Genomic DNA, 21,351 nt, shown 5'->3' with positions numbered 1-21,351 from the left:
CTGCAGTGGAAAAGACAGGAGTACTGGGATCATTTACCCTGGTGTTACACAGCAGATTACCCTGTACTTACGAGGTCACTTAGTTACTGTGTAATTAGCCCTCCAACGCAGGGAAGTCTGTGATAGGCTTCCACACCACTCTCCTTCCTGGTGCCAGAGAAGCAGAGGGATGGCAGCAAAGTGCAGGCTGAAGCCTCATTAGGTGCATTTAAAGCTGTTAAATAGTTTAAAATTCAAGCTGGGGGAGGTGCAATGAGAGGGTAGCAAGGCCACCTGTACCTGTCAGAGGAAGAGAGCAAAAAAACCCCAGAGCAGTTTGTCTAGGAAATGCAGGAAAGCCAAAACAGAAAGGAGGGCTGTGAGGGAGATCTGTGTGCCAGGCAGCTGAAAGGCAAAAGGCTTTTGCTCTTCATGTGTCACCAGGGACATCTTTGCCAGTGGTGAAGGACTCTGCTGAGCCAGAGACCCTGTCCATGTCCCTGACCACGCCGTGGGGTGGTGTCCATGGAACCATGGAGAATGCTGCAGTGGATCAGGACATTGCCTCTTGCTCCAGATAGCTCTCCTCCATTTCTCACATGCACCCAAATCAAACACCTATTCACAGAGCATTTGGAAGAATGACAAATGCCTTTGATTATCAAGCACAAATTCCAGTGGCAGCTCATTGCATCTCTTGAGTGGCTAATAAAGCACCAAGCCCATTCTGATCAATATACAGCAAGTAGTGCTGTAAAGTGAGATTGTGCCAGCCCCAGGCCACGTTGCATTTTGTCTTTTTAAACCATGTCCTCTTCAAGCCAAACACAGTCTCTTTTCAGTGGCAGCTCCCTAGAATTTCTGGCTTTCAGTGAGCCAGTGAAACAAATGCTGTTCTGAAGTCCTCCATGTAAAGAACCCAAGTTAAAGGGCAAAGTGTGTGTCTCTGCAGCAATCATTAGTTTAAATACTCTTTTATTACACAGTCACATGTCCCCAGTTCAGCCCCACAAAGAGCATCCATACAGTCAACAGCTGCTGAAGAGGTGAGGCAGAAACAAAGACAGTGTGAAGCCATTGATTACTGAGGATAGAAAGGGCTGTATGTAAATAATTTGTCTAAAGGATGACCAGAGTGGAGAGATGTGCTACCTGATTGCAAATATTTACAAAGTTGTGAGCTTGAAGGTTAGAAAATGTTGAGAGAAGTATATAGAAGTTAGCACAGGGATAATGTGGTGAGGATGAGAGTGGGGAAAATCAGTGTGGCAAGCAGGAAATTTCCGTCATGTAGGCAAGATTTGTTAGTGATTTCCTGAGGGAGGCTGTGGGTTGTTCACTGGGTTATATGGATTGGCACCCATCAATACCTCAGCAAATCCTTTAGGGCCTGCTCTCACAAAGCAAAGGGAGAAGAATGAAATTTAATGGTGTTTTTTTCAGCTCTACTCTCCCTCCCCCTGTAAAGCGTTTTCCTAGGCAGATGCGTGTCACTGCGGGGGCACACACACCCCTAATGCTCCTGGGCTAGAGGGGATTATCCAGAACAGCGAAAGCAGCCACTTCTTTAAGCCCAGCATCTGTAGTCACGTTTATCCTTGAAGAAAGTGCTCCAGCAGTGACATAATTGAGGACTGTCCTGTCTGCTCAGCATATGTCTGCAGGGGTCATTCATCCTTTCTGACACTGCAGAACATTAGCGGTTTCTTAGACTCACTTTCTCCTTCCGTCCTTCCGCTTGTGGCTAACCCTAATGGAGAGCTGGTGGCTAGAGACTCTTCTAGGAAAACTGGCCTGTTTGGAGAGCTGACTGTCTTGGAGCAGTCCTATATTAGGGCAAAACCAGTCAGATGTGTGCTACTGGGTGCTGGGTTTGTGCAATGGCCCCAATGGGGCTGGGTGGGGTGGAGGGTCTGGCTGGCTGCAGGAAGGGGAGCAGAAGGCAACTGGTAATATTTGTGATGGCCACTTAGTGCTCAAGGGCTCTAATGGCATCTGGGATCCAGGTTCCTGTGTTTGTGGGTTTGCTTATTTATTTATGCTCCTGGCTAAATAAAGTAGGGAGGAAGAATTTTAACACAGTGGTTGAAATGCATGGGACTGCAGCAGCTCTGTCCTACTCAAGGGCATCCAGACAACTTGATTGAGACTGGAGGGAACTTCAATGCACAGAAAGTCTTAGCTGGAAAAATAGAGAAGAGAACACAAAGGTTGATTCCTTCAAATTTTTTAAATTTAACTTCTTTTCCAGCAGAATCCTACAGCCCAAGCCCAGCCTCACCATCTGCATGTCACCATTTTGGCTTTTGCTGGTTTTATTTCTTCCCCTTCCTGGTGCCACTGCTGCTCCCCCATGACAGCAGTGCTCAGACAGGTGCTGTCACCATCCTCTCCTGTGCCTGTCCCTTTTGGGCTGTTGTCACCATCTGCAGCCTCTCCCCTGCTTGCCACACCAGCTTTGGGCAGGGATGCTTGAGACAGGCACAGGAAGGAGATGTCCATGGCAACTTCCCCTAGTTTAGGTCTCAGGAAATTTAGCCAAGAACATCACTATCCCCAGTGTGTCTCTAGAGTGCTGTGACTGATGGAGGGTGGGGGTAGCAGGTTGGGGGTTGCCCTGCTGTGAAATGCAGCGTTTCATTCAGCAGTGCCAGAGCTGGCACAGCTTTCCCACTGGCACTGATGGGTTTAATCACATCATTAGTAGGTGTGACACTGCAGCCTCCGATGATGAGCTCTTTATTCTAACACAGCTTTCAGCGTGTTTATCTGAGATGCCATCTGTGCCTGCACTGCCTTCATTAGGAGAGAAAGCCTATGTATCTTCTGACGTTGGTCTGTATTTCTGTGATGTTTCCCTGCTGAGAAACCACCGTTCATCTAGAGGGTGAGAACCCACACCTGGAGGAAAGCAACAGTACCCAAAATGCCTAAACGGGCCAAATAGACCATTAGGAAGTGCACTGTTTGGAGGACTCCTCAACTGGTACACAAAACTGGCTACAATAAATGATCCAGCTATTTTATTCCTGAAAGATTTTCATCTTGGTAAAGCAATAAGCCCCATGCTTTATCTGAAGTGCTGTAAGTTTTCATGAAGGCAAGGAACAGTTTTTAATTTTTAAATACTTTTTATTTTTGTACCTCCATATCGTGCTTGCACATAGAAGTTTTTGGGTTGCTTGTCCAGGTTTTAGATACAAAATCATTAAGATTTGTCAGTGCAGATCTGAGTGTCTAGCTTTCCCCCTTAAAAACTCCACGGTATACCTTGCATATATTATGAACTGTACACTATACCTGCAGCTATATGTTTTTGTAGCTGTCCATTGATCAACAAAGTGGCAGCGTGGTGTGCTCTTGGTGTTCTACTGCTCTTGACAAGATTCACAAAACACAGACCAGGCAGGAGCTGCCACATCGCGGTCTAGCTACACATAAAAAAAGAGAATGCTTCCATAGAGAGGTGGCATGCCCTGGCTTGTATCAGTTTTCTGTCTGCATGCTGCCAGGCCGATGCTCAGCAAATCTGACATTAACAAGAAATAGATTTCCAAACAATCTTGCCTAATGAATTTTGAATATTATCATGATTAATGCTAAGGCAGTTGAACTGATTATCCAGTATCCAGAAGTAATGGAGCCTTATCTACATCTTGTGTAGTCCTCAGTCAGGAATGGCTTTGGCTGCAGACAAAGATGAGTGTTGTTGGTTACCCAGAGGGGAGGCACTGGCAAGACAGAGAGAGACACTCGATGGAAGGGAGATGATGAGATACCCATCTGAAAGCATTTCAGCATGGAGTGATCACACATGCAGGTTCTTTATTGCTGCTATTTCCTAAGCTACATTTCTCAGGCCATTTTCAGACTTGGCTTTTATACCTCCAGGTTAAGATTTATTGGGCAAATATTTTTCCCCCTTCCCAAAGCCAGAAACTAGGTTGATTTTCATTCTCTGCATGGCCAAAAGAACAGAATCCTGATGGATGTGTTTCTTGCATCATGATAGTTTAACTTGACTTCTATCCGATTAGCTTTTGAGCTATTAAACACCTTTTGTAGCATTACCAGGGAAATGATAATGCAGATCATTCATGGGCAGTTTCTGTTGGCACAAGCAGTCTTTGCAGACTCCAGATCCCCTTTAAAGCTGGTACCAACAGAGAGCTGCATTGTCTCGTGGGTATTACATATCTCTGAGCAGGCCTGTTCTGATGGAAGGGTCTCCAGCTTTGTGGAGACATCTGGTAAATCTGTAATGTGCCTAACAAACTATCTGGAAGCTGCAGTTTGAATAGATTTAGTGGCATTCCCAGCCTCTGCTGTTATCTGGGCAGTGACCATGAGAAAGGTAGCTTTTGACCGGCCATGATGTGTGCCCATCATGTTGTGTCTGTGGTGCAGAGGACTTCAGAGGCCACCACTGGCACACACAAGTCCACAGCTGCCCCATGCCCACCCACCACTGAGCAGGGAACTCCAGGGTCTCTGGGGGAGCTGACCAGAGAACCCTCCCCCAGCACTACCACTTTGCTCTGAGTTCCCAGTGTGGGGCTGTGCCATTCTGGGCCACCAGAAGCTCTCAGTAGGTGGCCCAGGGAATCAGTTTGGTCACCTCTCCTCCACCTGGGAAGGCTCTGGCAGCAACTTTTAGGACAAGGGTTTAGAACCTGCTAGGAGCTGGTGCTGACCTCTTTACTACAGGTTTTACAAACTACAGCTCCTCCGCTCCCACAACCCCCCTGGCTGAATAAGGCATGGGTGGGGCTTCTCAGAGTTCATAGCCTGGTGTTGGAGCTCATGGCTTCTGGAGCTTTTATTCAGATGAACATGGAACTGGCCATTCGTCTACAGCTGTTTGTGCAGCTGTTTGCAAGCAGTGAGTGCAGATGCTTTGAGTTTTGGGAAGAAAAGGTGATGAGTGAGTTGTAGTAAGGTGCACACCAAGCAGATTATTGGCAAACATAATTAAAAATATATGTGCAATTTCTCCTCTGTTTCCCTTGTCTTAACCATCTTCTGCATTACCTCTGGCATTTTTAGACAGTAGATAATATGGCTGAGAGGACTCTTGGGCACAGGCAGCTCTTAGAGCAGCAGTGATTTATCTCAGACCATTTTGAGGTAGCAGAATTTACCTCTAGCTACAGCCACCCCTCCATGTCTGCCCTCCTTCATTTGCATAAGTAATTGGCAGCTTGTTAATGGCTCATTAGGAATGCTGAAAACCGTGGGATTAAAACACACTCAGTGGAGCAGAGATGAGGGGTAGAGGGGGGTGGTGGAAGGGGAAGGTTGCTGTCCCTGCTTGCAAATTACTCTGCTTGATTCAACGTTATTCCGAATTACAGGTCATAAAGCAACTAGATTGTTAAATGAAGTAAGGAAAAACAATGTCAATGGCAGGTTTTATTTTTAGACTCATGTTTAAACACAGTATATGCATCTAGGGGGAACAAACAGTCCCTTGCCAAACAGTCCTACTGACAGCAGGAAGCTCTCACCCCTTTCTCAGTTTCACATTAACCCTGCCTGGTCAGTGTTTCCTGCTCCTGAACAAGTCCATCTGGCTCCTTGCATCACCTTGTGGCAGGGACATTTGGTTCCTTTTCCCATGTTCTTTCTGGGTAAATCCAATCTTGCCTCTAGCAGCAGGCAAACAGCAAGTTCCCTTCCTTGGGCATGACTGGGACACCCAGCACAGCTCCATGCAAGTAGGAGAAACAGCTCCAGGTTGCTTTGTGCATTCTGTACATCTCAAAAATCCCTAGAAAACTGCTGTGAGATGTCTTCAGTTGCTGGCACGCAGGGAGGCAGGCAGCCAGCCTTTTGCTGTGGCGCTGCCAGAGCCTGCAATGCAGGAGATGGTTGGTGTAGCCAGTGAGAATTGTGAGAGGATCGCATCTGCTGTTCCCGGAGAGTGGAGCATGGTGAGGACACAGCCAAGTATGTTGAAAAGTTTGATGAAAGCTTTTTGTTGTTTGCTGGCTGTTTAATCTCCTGTCCAGCACTGGCTGTGACAGCAGTGACTGCAAAGCATGAGAGGTTGAGGCAAGGACCGGGCTATGATGGCTTTTGAGTCACTTACAGGAGGCTCAGCCTGTGGGCTGGTGCATCCACAACACATGATGCCTTTCCATCAGGAGAACACCTTGGGGATTTTTAGAGGCCAGGGTAATTCTGGCAATGGTGCAGTCTCAGATATAGCTAGGACCTTTCTTCCTGGATAAGCTGAAAGGAAATTACAGATAAAGCACTTGGGAATCACATCCAGTCATAATTTGCAGTTAAATTCAACAACCTCTGATCTAAACTTGGGTACTTAAGAGCCTTCTAAGGTGACAGTTGAAACTATGAAGTGGGGACAGCTAAGGTTCAGCAAAGCTCAGCTCTGTCTGGCATGTCAGAGTTAATCCCTCTGCTTTATAAAAGGTGCCCAGGAATCTGTCAGGACTCACAGAGGCAAAATACTGGCACATCTGAAAAATTTCTCAGTGCAGCTGGATCCAGGCTGAAGGCAAGGAAGGAATGTCTCCTCCTGGATCCCCAGCCAGCAGCATGTGCTGCTCTTTGCATCACCCTGAGAAGTCATCTCCTTGTGCCCCAACCTGAACTGACAAACATTGACTCATGAAGGGACAATCTACAGCAGTTTTGTTTGTTGTTCTCCAAGAGCTCAACTTAGCCAAACAGTACAGCTTTTCCTCTTTCTTGCTTTCATTGCTTTTTTTTTTTTTTTTTTTTTTTTTTTTTTTTTTTTTTGCCCTTACATCCTCTCAGATGACCCTGAGAGCCACCTGTGGCTCTTATTCATACAAGACTGTCCAAAACTGCTGAATTAACAGCACACCCTGCCTGCAGCAGGAGTCAGCATGTCCTGATAGGGACTTACAGCTGGCTGCTGGGGAAGGCTCAGAGCTGCATCACCCAGCTCCTAGAGCTGAGCTCTAAAGGACATATGATTTGGTATGGTCCTGGCTGGGATGGCATCCAGGCCTGCAAGGAAAGAAGATCCCAGGTCACCCCTACCTACAGCAGCAGGAACCGAGATGGCAATCAGAGAATGTGTGTCTTATCACTAGGTTGAGTAGAATTTCCTGGAGAGGAATGGTGCCAAGGTCTCCACTACTGCTGTGTGATTCTGTACAAACTCAAATGTCTCCGCTTCCAGCACAAAAGTGGGAAGTTCAAATAATGCTGCACGATACAAAGACAGCGGTTCTTGTGATCTTCCCAAGGCCGGAGCAGAGCCTCCATCATGTGTGCCAGAAGCAGGAGGAAAGGTGTCAAATGACCTTGGAAAGCAAATGTCAAATGACCAAGGAAAACAAAAGCAATGGGTTTTTTTTGTTGTTGTTGTTTGTTTGTTTGTTATGTTTGGGTTTGGTTTGGTTTTTATTTCAACATTGCAAAGGAAACTGCACAAAAAGAAAAATAAGACACAGGCTAAGAGTATGCTGGGGAAAAATCCCATTCTGAGCTGAGATACATGGAGGTGCCTTCCAGCTGTGAGTGTAGAAAAGATGGCTCAGTAGTTCCCCTTTGAATGCTGCTTTGGGCTACAGTCCTGGTGCTGCTGTGTGAGCTGGGAAGGGGGAAAACACTGCTTCCCACCAAAAGCTGCCTTTAATGTGCTTGTATCTGTATTCCCACCAGTCCTAAATTTGCATGAGGGTTTTTCAGCCCTACTCTGGTTTTGATTTCCAGGTTATCTCTGCTGGTGGCCCAAACTGTGGATTTATTGCACAGTCTTTGCTGAACACTGCTGCTCCACTACCTGCTGCTATACTGTCAGACTCACCAGGGGATAACATGTCATCTTTTCCTTTCCTAATCAGCTGGATGTCATTCAGAAAGCTGGGACAAGGAGAACTTTTCCCCCAGACACCAGCTTTCCTTGGTAGCAGACAAACCTCAAGCCTTATAATACTACTTGTACATAGCACTTATATAGCTTTACATCCTCAAAGTGCTGTACTAGTATTAAGTAATTATCTCTCTCCCTAATGGCCATTAATGCTGGCCTTTCATGAACCTCCCCCAGCTCCCCGAGGTTCATATCTAATCCAGCAATAAGCTGCTCAGAGGGAGGGGCTGGCTATCTTGCATGTCCATGGGCTTGGATGTCTGATGAGGCTTCAGAGCAGGGGCCAGGTGCCCTGGAGTATCAGAAACACGGGGCTGTGGACCAGGTCATGCCCTTCAGAGCATCCAGTAGAAAGGGATGGAACTGAGTAGGTGATACTGTGATCTTGAAATAAAGAAAACTTTGCCTGCTTAGAGGATGTGTACTGATTGCTCTATTTATTACCAGGATAGCATTGTGAACAGAAAGAGCAGAGCAGTGGGAATAACGTGTCAGTGTGGGCATGGGGAGTTGATCTAGAGAGACAAAGTTAGCTAAAAATGTCAAACAAAGCTAGACAGCCATGGCAATAGGATAAAGAGGCCAGTCTGCAGATCTGTGAAGCATTAAAATAACAAGGCAAAAGGGCAAGCTTGGCAGCATCATAGGATTTAAAGAGAGGAGCAGAAGAGGATTTACTTGTCTTATTTGCTTGCAAGCAGAGCCCTCTTCCAAGCAATGGAGTGTCTCCAGGGGAGATGTTGTAATGCCACTGTTTCAGGACATTTTACCCCTGGGGAAGGTGAGCCCACCCGTTAGCAGGGCTCTCCCAGCCCTAGCTCCCAAATGGAGAAGATGGTGTGGGAAGATGACATGGCTGCTTTAGAGAAGTCCCAGAAGAGGCGTGCTCTTAACAAACACCAGTCCTGCATGGTCACTTATTTCCGAAGCCTGCTAGACCCAGCTCTGAGCAAGCAGAGGCTGAAATAAACTTTCACCTCCTCCCTAAAGGCATGGTAATGATTCTTTCCAAAGCCAAGGATATGCCTTGTAAGCTGGCTTTGCAAAAGAAGAAAACAGCAGCCATTTTTTCAGCCTGATTTAATAGCATCATTTTGCTTTTATGCTTCTGGCAATGGCTGGTTCTGTAAAACAAGTGTGTAGCTGTGGGAATCACATGCCAGTCTAGAATGGCAGAACACAGCTCACAATCACTACATGTTATGCAAAGGATTTCTGTCACCCTGGACACACTCTGCTTCCTGTGGCATCACTAGCACAGTCCCTCTGTGCTCAGCTCTAAATAATTTTGCTGCATCATCAAATAACAGGGTATGGCTGACTGCAAGCCAGGAGGACTTGGTGTTCACTTACTGCATAGCTTCAGAGCAGGCCTTCCCTGCCTTCCTGCATCTGTTTTCTCATCTGTGAAATGGGAACTTTAATCCTAATCAGTTTGCAAGGGAAGCAGTAAGGGATAGTCAAAGGCAATCCTTTAAAAGTGTGATAGTCAAAGGCAATCCTTTAAAAGTGTAATAGTCAGCCTTATGTGCTGGGTTAGACATTGGAGTGGGTTTATGGTAGAGTTTAATTGTTGCCTGTTCTGCTTATGGCTGGTAAGTGCAAGGCTTAATCTTTGCTCTCAAAAATGTGGCACCCTGTTTGAGATGCAAAGAATGCCTCTGCAAGGAACACCTCATCTCTGAGCATAGCTGGGCCGTGTTTTGGGATCCACAAAATTCTGGGCATTGCTTGTTTGAATTTTCTTCCCCAGATTAATTTGATTATTAATTATTACCAGATTAATTTGTAGTAAAAGCTGTGTCTCACATGGCTGGGAGGAATGCTTTGGCTGTTCCTGAACTTCAACCTATGAGCTAAGCCAAGGTTGTGTTGTCACATCCCCGGGACAGCTTTTGACTGTGTATGTCATTTTGCTGGCAGGTCTTCACCAGGGTGTGTCTAGAGGAGACCAAAGACCTTGACTTTATTTTATCTTTATTTTATCTGCTGGCTTCTTGGCTCTGTTTCCAGGGCCACATCCTTGAGTGGTGTAAATCAGGACCCTCCCTTAGGAGCAGTGCTGTGTGGTACAATCTGTGTAAGCTGAGGGCCTGGTTCACACATTCTGAACTGCTCTAAGACCTCTTCCAAAAGGAGTTAACTGTGCTCAGGACGTTGTACTACCTATAATCGCAAATGATCCTGCAAGATTCAGGATATTGCAAACGTAGAGAGCTTTTCAGCAAGTAATCATTTTGAGATTGCTGGAAAACTGAAGACTTAGTGGTACTTAAAGGAGAATAAAATAAGCATTAGCACAAAACAGTTTTTGCAGCAATCAAGTTTGATGTATGTCCTGTTCTGCTTATAATATTTCCTCAGAACCCTTTGCAAGAAGGAGAAGCAACCTTGTAAAAGCTGGGAATGTAGGGAAGAGCTAAATTTGCAGCCAGGGTTTTGAAGGAACAAACAAAGAAAAGCATATTTCCATTTCCATTACAGCAGAATATTCTTGGGAATTCAGAGCAGCAAGCTGAGAACACACCAGGCAAGCCACCTCAAAGCAGGAGGTGTGGAGCTGCAATGAGCTTTTTATCCTCAAGCATCTGCACTTAGGAAAGAAAGATCTTCCTGAGACTTTTAACAATCCTCTTTATTGAGGGAGGGTCTGTTTCAGAGTAAGGGAAAGGGTTGGTCTGCAGCCCTCTGAGTACAACTCTGCAAGCCTGAGTCTAAATTCTGCCAAACCCCACAGAAATCTGAACCCCTCCATGCAGAAAGCCAGCTGAGCATCCTACCCCTTTCACACTCTATTCCAACATACCTCCCTCTTGCTTCCAAGCACTGCAATGTCCCTGTACTGACCCTTCCCCACGCTAGTTCTGCTTTAATCAGTCAAAGAAACCTGTGGAAAATCTGGCAGCTCAGAGGAGAGCTTTTGTTTGTAAAAGAAATGTTTTCATCTGAGCAAGCACAGCAATCTCATTACTTGGAATAGGCACACATATGCTGGAATCCTAGACAGCAGACACTGTCTCCCCTCATCCTTCCTAGGACCAGAAAGATTTCTGCCTGTTTGATTCAGCTGCAGTGCTACAAAGTTATTAGCATTGCTTTTTTGTGTCCCTAATGAGACAAGCATCATCCAAGCAGCTCCACAAAAGCACTTTTCTCATCACTGCTACAGCCTCGGACACTTTGCCCTCAACAGAAAAAAGTGTGGAGATTTGCAGCCCTGCTGCTTCCAGTATTGGTTGGTCATAGCAATTAGCTGTTTCCCCACAGATGGAGCTTCTTGTGCAGAAAGACAGCACAGTGAAAAACTTGTCCTGCTCAGAGAAACTTGTTTAGGAATCTCTAGTGAAGCTGAAGGTAAATCCATCTACTTTGGAACTGTTTGCATGCATCCTGCAAGCCTCCTGTGTACCTGCTGAATTCCTATGCCTTACAGAAGGGCTGACTCTTACCTGAGGAGCTGCCTTTCCCTGGTTTGGCATACCCCAATTTTATACATCCAGCTCCAAACTCTCCAAAGAAGTTGGCTTTCCCTCCTCCATTAATTGATGGGCATATCCCTGCCTGTAAGAACCTGTTCTTTACCTACAGACCACATTTTGCAGGGTGGTCCTGCAGTCATTTACATATGGAAAGCAGTCTCTGAAAAGGCCTGTAGCACAGTTTTGTGAGTGCAAAAGCTTTCATGCAATTAGGTGATGCACAGATGCCTGTGCATGGCTTTTAGAGAACCTTTCTGAAGAGGGACAGCCCTCATGCTGTATCTCTGGTGGGTGTCTCAGAGTACTGAGGCCCTGAAATGCTTTGCTGACCACTCTTGCTCTGTGTCCAGGTTCACCAGACTGTGGGGCTGGAGTATGTTCTTGGCATTTTGCATTTGATTGTCTTACCAGCCCATTTTGGGTGGAGAGGATGTAATTCATCTTGATACATTTCACTCCCTATGGGTTGTGCTAACCAGGTGGGATTGCTGGGTAAACCCACGAGTGGTAGGAGGGACAGGAGCCAGCCCAGCTTTTTGGAACAGCTCCTTGTTGCTGTAGTTCACAGGGAGGCCCTGATTTTGTGCACATCATGTCACAGCTGACATGACATGGGGTGCTCAGGCACTGGAACAGGCTCCACAGGGAAGTGCTCACAGCTCCAAGCCTGGCAGAGCTCAAGGAGCATATGGACAATGCTCTCAGGCACATTTGTGTGATTATTGGGGTGTCCTGCGTAGGGCCAGGAGCTTGACTCAATGGTCTAATTCTATGACCCCTTCCTCAGGACTGTCACCACTGAGATGTCCCTGTGCCTTTGTCCTCACCCAGGTTGGAGGACACACCATGCTGCCTATCCGCTGGATGCCTCCGGAGAGCATCATGTACAGGAAATTCACCACAGAGAGCGATGTCTGGAGCTTCGGGGTGATCCTCTGGGAGATTTTCACATATGGGAAGCAGCCCTGGTTCCAGCTCTCAAACACAGAGGTACAACAGTGCTGAGACACCTCAGCTGAGAACTGTATTTTTTGCTGTCTTTCCTTTCCAGGTTGTTTGCAATGAAATTTGTACATGGATGGTCCCCTCCTTGGCACCCCCATGGTGAAGCCATAGGATAAGTGTCATTAACTCAGTTTAAGAGCTGGGAAAACTGAGGCCTGCAGGAATCAAAGAGCTCTGCCAAAGCCACGTACTGGCTAATCCTCAGCCCCTCGCTGCTAACTTCCTGACGTATCTTTCATATCTTATAAACTCTTGGGGTGCTGCCAGAACTGGGGATACCCAAATTACTGCTGAGATCTAAGTCATGCCTTGAATTTTCCTGGTTTCTCCTTTTGCAGCTAAAGCTCACTGTAGGCTGCAGTTTGTGGGACATTGTTTTATGATATATCTCATGTGATATATCTCATCTGATATATCTCATGTAGCCCATTCCCTTGGGGTTTTTGCCACTGAGTTATCTATAATATGGTTTGCCCCAGTTTACTGAGGGTGGAACCCATGGAGCTTGTTTGCCCTTGTTATTTCTTTGACTAGCAAAAGTTGCAGCCCACCAGGACAGGGCTGCGCTGTAAAAATGTTGAGGGAAGGCTGGCTGGGATTAGCAGGGTGTCACTGCTGAGGTTTGAGGCACATCAGCAGAAATGCATTGGAAGATTTTTGCTTGGAATAGCAGGAGGTATTATAGAAGAGGAAAAAGATGCTTTGACATAGCAGTGTGTGGGAACCTTGAACATTTTTATCCTACTGTGTATCTAATGGATTTCAGAAATTTCACCTTTTGTAATGAAAAATGTGCATTTTCTGCTTTCTGGATACAGATCCCTTAATTAAGTGAGTTGCAGAGATGGTAAATCCAAGGTGTTGCTTTACAGCTCTAATACTTGCCCATTCGTGTGCTCAATGGGGCCTGACTGTACATCCCAAAGTAGCACACGCAAACATTTTAGAGGCACAAACAATGGAATCGACAGCGACAGAAGTTATTTGTCACGCTATTTAATGAGCTGCTCTTGCATTTCCCTGTGAGGGCAAATACAAACAGACACAAATGAGCACACGGAGCTTGAACATGGGCAATAGGCACACTGGAGCGTGACAGCTCAGCTTTGCCCATGCATTCTGCCTCAGTTTCCTTTGCAGGGCAGTAGGGCTGAAAACAGCCACCCTTAATCTTGAGAGTGTATTGGTTTGCTACCACCCCCGGCATAAAATATGATCCTACCCTTAGCTGTTGGTGTGTCCACTTCTTTCTGCCTGCTGACCACAGTATCCTGGTGGAATACGCCTGTGGAAGGGAGCCACATTAGCTCTCATCAGTCTCGTTTTTCACAGGTTGTGGAGGGATGGGCAGAACCTATGTGGCTGCAGAGGACTGACACCTCCACCAGCTCCTGTGTGCTGTGGCATCAGAGCAAGTCACTGTGGCAGTCCAGATGCAGTGCCAGAGCCCCACGGAGAGGCAGAGCCCATGGAGGGACAGGTCAATGAGCCTGTGCCAAGCTCCTGGCTGCCAGGACTGGACCAGGAGCAAGGACTAGGCTGGCCCAGCATCACCCCTGCTGGGTGTTGGCAAGTGGGCAAGGCTGGGATGCCCACTCCCTCCTGTGCCACCTGCATGGCCTCATACCCCCACAGCATTTTCCAAGGATGGGAGAAACCCCCTCTGAGCAGAGGAATGAGGCAGGGCACCACTCAGCCAGTCCATTAACTTCTCTCTATGCCTTTCCTTTGCCCTGGAGAGAAAGGGCCCAGCACAGGGCTCCTGTGCATGTCCAGGAGTCTTGACAGGAACCATTACTCACCTCCTCCCCACAGTGAGCATCCAGCACCTCTGTGGCAATGCAGGCTTCTCTTCATGCTGTGTCCTGGTCTCCTTGCTTTCAGCAGGTCCTAATCTCTCTCCTCTGTATTTATATGCAAACAGCACAGTGATAAGTATCCCTTGAGCTGCATGGTGGGACCATTTCTATTCATAAATGATAAACTCCAAACACCTCTTGCTGGGTGGCTTCCCTACACACACTGCCTGGGACTGGTGTTTATCTGCAGAGCGTGGCAGGCCGCTTTCACACTGCAATGCTGGGACTCATCAACCCCAACCAAGGAGGCCAGGCAGTAATAGCAGCTCTCTGGAAACTCATATTTCCCTTTCCTTTTCATTCATTCCTCCAGTAAACAGTACACAAAGAGACCCTTAGTGGAGTCCTTTCCAATGGCATCCCTCCGAAGAGACTTTACTGTTATCCAGGACCTCACATTTTTCGCATTAGCAGCACCAATCTGACCCAAAACAGAGTGATAGCATTGTAGTTTTTTTTCACAGATGTGATTTGACATGAAATTTCATTCTTTTGGTTGCTTTTCTATGTCAGAGAGAGGAGAAGTATGTAGGAAAAGATGCTCTGAACTCTCTTCCTTATAAACCTCTCCCGGGCTTTGCAATGGAAAGGACTCTTGGTTTTCAGACAAGAAAAATATCATTTCAGCTATGCAAAATATTACTGTACTTTGGGGATTTTAAGACTTTTTTCCTTCTTCATTTAGCAGGAAAAACTGACATCATAAATTAAAACCTATTTTGTTTGCTTGTGACCTACCTATTGAGGTAGGTAGATGTCAAACGGGGAAGGTTTTTGGGATCTGAAAAACTGTAGCTGGAGACAAACTTTTCACGGTAAAATCATCATTAGCAACAAACAGGTGATCATTGAGGATGTGCAAATCTGAGATTTGGCTTCTCAGTGCTCCCATTCACTAAATGGTGCCACATCAGCCAAGCAGTATCAAGGATGGGACATCCTCCATAAGCTGCCTCGCTGGTGTTCAGTGTTTCTTTTCTCTCTTTCTTTCTTTCAGGTCATTGAGTGCATTACCCAAGGCCGAGTTTTGGAGAGGCCCCGAGTCTGCCCCAAGGAGGTTTACGACATCATGTTGGGCTGCTGGCAGAGGGAACCTCAGCAACGGCTCAACATCAAGGAGATCTACAAGATCCTCCATGCTCTGGGCAAGGCCACACCAATCTACCTGGACATCCTTGGCTAGCAGTGGCCACTTGTTGGAAGTCCCTGCTCCTTCCTCCCGTCCTTCCTTCCCTCTCCCCCTCCCAAACCCTTTTCCCCTCAGCTCCCAAGCAAACATCTTCATATAAACTCAAGTGCCTGCTACACATACAACACTGAAAACAAAAAAAAGCAAAACAAAAAGCAAACCAACAAAAATCCCACAGAACAACAACCTGTAAGGCAGTTCGGCTTATATATATTTATAGATATCTCTCTATATATAACTTCCACACCAATACAGAAAGAAGCTGCTGTTACAGAAAATTGTGAGACTATATATTAAAAAAAAAAAAAAGAAACAAAAAAGGGAGAAAAAGTACTTAAAAATATATATATAATTAAAAAAAAAAAAAAAGAGAAAGGAAGAAGAAGGTATCTTTCCCCCGAGCAATCAAGCAGTGAAATGTAACCCTGCTGTGAGTATGGTTCGGGCAGCTGGGCAGGGCTCTAGACTGGCTATAGCAGCGATGCCATCCTGGGTAGGAGCTGCAGGAAGAAAGCCTTGCCCTGGTTGTATGATATGCACTGAATGTGTGAAATCAGTCCTCCCTTTTCGTCCTTGCCTCCCTCCCTCCTTGCCAGCCCGCAGGTGATGGGCACAAAGCCAGGGCAGTGCCCCTGGATGAACTCTCTTTTACCAACCCCTTCCTCTTAGTCCCTCCTCATCCCTTTCTGCCTTCCTGCCTTTTCCCTCCCTCCAACATTTCAGGACAATTTTTCTAATTTGCTGATTCTTAAATGTATAGACTCAAGGCTTTTGAACACACAGTCAAAGGATTGTGGCACCTACGGGTAAAACACACACCGGGGAGCAGCCGCCCTCCTGCAGGCTGCAGGCTCCTGCCCCTGCCCTCCAGTGCTGGGAGAGCCGCGGGACCAAAGCGGCTGAGCCTGGGAGTCGAGGGGGGGTCCTGGGGACCCGGTCCTGAATCATCCCCAACCCACTCCAGTGTATGAGACAGGAGTGCTGCTCACCCAGGGCGTCCAGCGCAGGCGACACTTTGGGAGAAACAACCCCACTCCACCCCCCCTTATGGCTCTTAGTGGCCTTGGGGTTGGTTAGTGGCCCTGGGGTTGTTCCCCCGCCCTCAGCTGTCTGCACCAAAATCGGCCAAATCGGCCCCCGGTGTAAACTTTTGGTGAGCAGGGTTGGATCCTTGCTCTACGCACAGGGGAAAGGCTATAGAGTGCAGACAGCTGGGAACATGCCTGCAACCCTGCTGGGCATTCTGTGGGGTCAGCATATCCCAGTGCTCTTCCCCCCCCATCCTCTCCCCTTCCCCATTCCTGCCCCATGCCTCAGTCCAAGCCTCAGGCACAAGCCAGCGGGGGACAGGGAGGGGGACCAGGCTTGTGAGATGGCTGGGAACCTACCAACACCTGCCTGCAGCTCCCTTGCCATTCTCCTCACGTCCCCATCCCCTGAAAGGATTGATGCATCTGCCTTTGAGCTGTTGTGAAATGCAGAGGCTGAAGAATAGCTCCACAGGCAGCCCCGGGAGGAGGGGGGAAGGAGGGGAAGGTGCCTCCAGGAGCAGACGGCTCAGCGGATGGCCACAGCGGCCAGCCTTGCATCTCAATGAGGAGAAAGGCCTGACAGGCAGCAACAGGGGGTGGTGGGGACAGGGAGGGAGAGACAGCAGCATCCTCACTATGGCCGATCTCCCTGGAGCAGACCTGGGGAAACACTCAGTCAGATGCTGAATCCTGCCTGTCCAGACTGGGCTGAGATTACAAAACCTTCCTGGGCCTTTTTTTTCATATGGATAATGGAGGATGAGGGGGAACCTCAGCTTGGCAGCTGCTCTCAGGAGGCGGGGAACGGGCGGCACAGGCATTGTCAAGGCAATTTTGAGAAGGCAACAACTGCCAGCACAAAAATAACCTGCTCGGATGTGGCACTTGTGGAAGGCAATACAGATGGGGGAAGAGGAGACAGAGAAAGGATCTTGGCTCCTTCCCCATGGCCAGAGTAATATTCATGTCCAGGATGCAAGGGGAGCTAGGTGACTGGTTGTGGCTTGCACTGTAAGGGAAGATCTTGCATCCTCTCCCCATCCCCCATGTCTCCTGACAATCAGTGTCTCTCACTCATGGCACTGGCATGACCTGACTGATGGTTTCAGATAGAGTCAGGGGACACTGCTAAAGGAGGGTTGTGGTGGCAACAGCAGCTGTGGGTTTATTCTGTGTCTGTGTAATGTGCAATGAGAGCCTGGGGTGGGAGATGGTGGGTGGCAGTAGCCACGTGGGAGTGAGGACATAACTTTCCTTAGAGAGAGCTGGGCTAGTGGGACAGACTCGTGCCTGTGGGGCCTGGACAGACTGCCATTGAACAGGCACCAGGTGCTCACAGCATCACCAGCGATGGCATGGTCATGGACAAGGCTGTGGGCCAGCACCAGGAGTCCACACACAGGAACGCTGTACCATGCTGCCTCTCCATAGCAGGATCTTGCTCTTTTGGGAGAGGATATCCTGCCTACTTAGGTCCAGCTTTGAAAGGGGAAAAGACTGGTTAAAAGGTTGCTGTACCCAGCCTGGCTCCCTTTTTGTGCAGGCTGCTTGACTGAAAGGATTGGAGATTCAGCACAGGGAGAGAACAAGCAATGGCTGTTAATTGTCCAGCATCTCCAGGAGAAAACCCTTTCCTGGGGCAGCCTGTCTCTTACCCAAAGTGGCTTCTTGCTCTTGTGGCTCCCAGGCACTGTGCCAGGTTGTGCAAGGCCACAATTTTGTTCACTCCTCTCTCTCACTCCCATGCTGTCATTTCTTTTTTGGCCAATGTCACGGGCTTTTACACTATGAAGTCATCTACAGACACTGGTTCCCAGCTGATGAGGTTCCTTCATCACAGCTGCACAGCAGCTACATCCTCCCTTCCTCACTTCTTTCCTCCTTCCCCTCCTCCCCAGCACCACCACCCTATCCCTTTCACCACCTCTTTGTGCTGTCACAACAACGAGGTGAGCTCAGGAGCCGAGTGTGACACCGAGCTGCGTGTTTAGGATTAGTTGGCCTGTGAGGAGAGTTTATGTGTCCCCAGAAGATGGTAAATGACTGAAGAAGGTGGTGAGATGCTCGGCCTCTGGCTGCTTTGCTCTTAGCCCCACCATGGGCAGTGACAGCCTTGGAGAAAGGTCCTCCTGTCAGAGTTAATTGTGAACTGTTGCTCAGAAGAGCTGGATAAGCTGCAGTTCTGTGCTGTGACATCTGCTCTGTTGCTGCTCTGGCCCCCTTGGCCTGTCATTGCTGGATGGAAGTTTGTTGGGAGCAAGGAGAAGATGGCTTTTTGTTCAAACACATGATAGAAACTGCTGCATCCCTTTTTGGCATTACAGTTTTGGAGGGGAAGAGGGAAAGCAGCTGTGCTGCATTCCTGGTGAACACCCTGAGACCTCGTTTCCAGAAGCACCTTTCCTGGAGCAGAAGAGAGCTTCCCATCAGCATGGACTGGTGATCTTCCCTGTAGGAAGAGGGGCTCTGCAATGGGGCTATGCATGAAGAGAAGAAAAGCAGATCTGGGGGGAAATCTCCACTCTCACAGAGTATCAACATCTGAGTGTTTGGAGTCAAAGAGAAACGAGTTCATGCTTTATTTCTCAGAGAGATACTTCCCTATGCCCTGCCTCTACTCAGAGCAGAGAGCTATCTCTGCTGCCTGGGAACATGTCTCACCCAGCTCTGGGGCAAGCCAGGCCCCAGATTTCCAGCACATGCAGGCAGACCTTTCCAACACACAGCCTCTTCCATCTGCAGTTTTCTCAAGGGACTTGTGAAATGGAGCTGGAAGGAACACCACTCTGAGCACAGCTGAGAGGGGGCCATAGGGTCTTCCCTGTCCCAGCTGCATGCTGCTCCCTAAGAATTAAAGTTGTTTGCACCAACTCAGTCACCTAAGGGTGTCACTGAAGTGATGCTTTCTTGGAAGTGAAGGTGCTATTTTGGTGCATGATACAGGTGGAAATTTTGTGCCAGGGCTGCAAACTGCAGGCAGTAAATGTGGCTCCAGCCTCAAGGTCTCATCAGTGACCTGGTTTGTTTTCTCCTGCCATTTTTTCTTTCCACCCCAGTCTTTCAGGTTGCAAGACAGAAGCTGAAATGTAGCTAAGGGAAGAGATGCAGAGATCTGCCAGACTGAATGTCCATCCTGTCTCCTGCAAAACTCACTCATCTGGCCTTTTTAGATGTCCCTCAATGCATGGATTTTGGGGGGTGAAAAAGTCTGAACTGCCTGTCCTTGGGTCTGCAGGGTGTTGAATTGCAGATGTGTGACTCTGGGAACTCTGCTGCCTAGACAAATATGAAAACTGTGTAATGCCTTTAAAGAGGCTGCTTGCTTGAGAGACATCGTTAGCTGTGAGCTGTTTGCTTGTCCCAAGGAGTGGGTGGAACAAGGTGAGAAAATGTGTGGAGGAATAAAAAAGCCAAGGAAAGGGAAAAGCTGGTTTTAGGAGGCAACTGAGTATGTTGGGTTGGGAAATCAAGACAGATTTGGGGAGTGTGGTGTAGAATTTTAAGTAGCACAATGGATACAAGCAAAAACAAAAGAAAATAGCAATGTACTGCAGCTCCAGGAAAAGTTAGCTATGAAGCTGGGCAAATACTGGTTTAAAAAGGAGGCAGAAACCAATAAAATCAAGGGACCATTTATGCAGGTGGGAAACAAAATCACTAGGCTTTGTGCTTTTCTGTGATTTTTTTTTTCCTGTAAGAAAATGAAACTAAAAGGTCTCAAAAGTTATGCTGTTTCAGGGGCACAGATAGAAGCATCATATGAGCTGTCTCCTTTCACGTGAAAGGCTCATATTTCCCAGAACTCAAATGTGTAGGTTTCCTTACTTCAGGCTATGGATTGAAGAATGCAGCCAAGGTCACTACAAGCCCCCAAAGCCAGAGGTAGTTTGGAACACTTGATCAGCATTCATTCGTGTGCCTGTCTCTGTGAAGACGGTATTTTGTTCAGCATGTTATCTTAAAAAGGTTTTTTTAAAATCATTCTAGTTTCCTCCCTCCCCAGGGAGTATCTACATCCTTTCCTGATCTGGCCAGGAATCAGCTGAAGCACTACAGCCATGGCTTGTACCCAATGTTTTTGTAACAGCTCTAGGTGTGTTCTCTGGCTGTAAGGCAACGATGAGAATAAGCAAGGGGAATAAAGGAGATCCTGGCTGTGATGCCACGCTGTGGTGGCTCCTCTGATAGCTGGAAGGCTCTGGACATCAACAGGCTGAGACTCACAGGCACAGGCGTGTTTTGGTGCAAACAAGTTTTCTTCTCCATTTTCATTCAGTGGCTTTCTGATGGATGGTGGGCTCATGGAGCCTTGGCATGTGGTGGTGTGTCCAAATGAGTACCAAAAATAGAAGAAGAGAAAATTCCCCCCTCAGCACTGCTTTTCAGGAGTGGATAGACTTGCTTAAGTCTAAGGTAGTTTCTCCACTCCCACACCAAGGCGTCTCTTACATCAGTACCTATTTAATATTTACATAGCTGCTAAATCCTAAAAATTCTTTTCCCTTTGCTGCTGTCCTAGAAAGTAGAGCTATTGAGTTTCAAGCCTGGAGAAAGTAGGTGTTTTCAAAACATCTGTTTTGGCTGGCAGTGTCATAAATGACACAGGCAGAGATGTCAGTCGCTGCTCTGGGAGGAATGGAGGAGAATTCCATCTCTCCTGTGCCTCTTTTTCCTTTCCAATGCAACACTGAGCCATGAAACTGCTCCCTGAGAGAAGTGATTGGAGTCCTGTTGCTGGCAATTTTGAAAAACTGAACTGAGGAAAGAGATAAGAGACTGACGAGAAGGAAGGACAAAATATTCCAGCTTTCCCCAACAGTTAAGTAAGCTGGTAGACTGCTTTCATGTTGGCAGCTTGAGTTTGTCACAGACCCAATCTGACAGCTCTTTCCAAACTAAAGGAATGACCATTGGTTCCTCATCCCTTCTGTTAGTCTCA

General features: G+C 47.4%; 1 protein-coding gene and 2 long non-coding RNA genes across 5 annotated transcripts in view; 2 read left to right on the top strand and 1 right to left on the bottom strand.

The window, feature by feature from the left end:
* The window catches only part of NTRK3 (neurotrophic receptor tyrosine kinase 3), a 204,647-nt gene extending 188,921 nt beyond the window's left edge, over positions 1-15,726 (top strand). For all 3 annotated transcript variants that reach the window (XM_068203717.1, XM_068203718.1, XM_068203719.1), the window contains 2 exons: positions 12,160-12,318; positions 15,190-15,726. In XM_068203717.1, coding sequence (XP_068059818.1) covers positions 12,160-12,318; positions 15,190-15,375 — 345 coding nt within the window. In that variant the 3' untranslated portion in view covers positions 15,376-15,726. The remainder of the gene's footprint in view (positions 1-12,159; positions 12,319-15,189) is intronic.
* LOC137481803 (uncharacterized) overlaps positions 4,184-21,351 on the bottom strand; it is a 68,492-nt gene continuing 51,324 nt past the window's right edge. The window contains exon 3 of the long non-coding RNA XR_011003690.1: positions 4,184-6,213. This is a non-coding gene — a long non-coding RNA (uncharacterized lncRNA). The remainder of the gene's footprint in view (positions 6,214-21,351) is intronic.
* LOC137481802 (uncharacterized) lies at positions 9,167-11,294 on the top strand. Its single transcript, XR_011003689.1, has 3 exons — positions 9,167-9,329; positions 9,360-9,444; positions 11,117-11,294. It is a non-coding gene; the product is annotated as an uncharacterized lncRNA (long non-coding RNA).

Source organism: Anomalospiza imberbis, chromosome 13 (genome assembly GCF_031753505.1).
Source record: "Anomalospiza imberbis isolate Cuckoo-Finch-1a 21T00152 chromosome 13, ASM3175350v1, whole genome shotgun sequence".
Classification (NCBI taxonomy): Eukaryota; Metazoa; Chordata; class Aves; order Passeriformes; family Viduidae; genus Anomalospiza; species Anomalospiza imberbis.
This window is presented reverse-complemented; position numbering and strand designations above follow the sequence as displayed.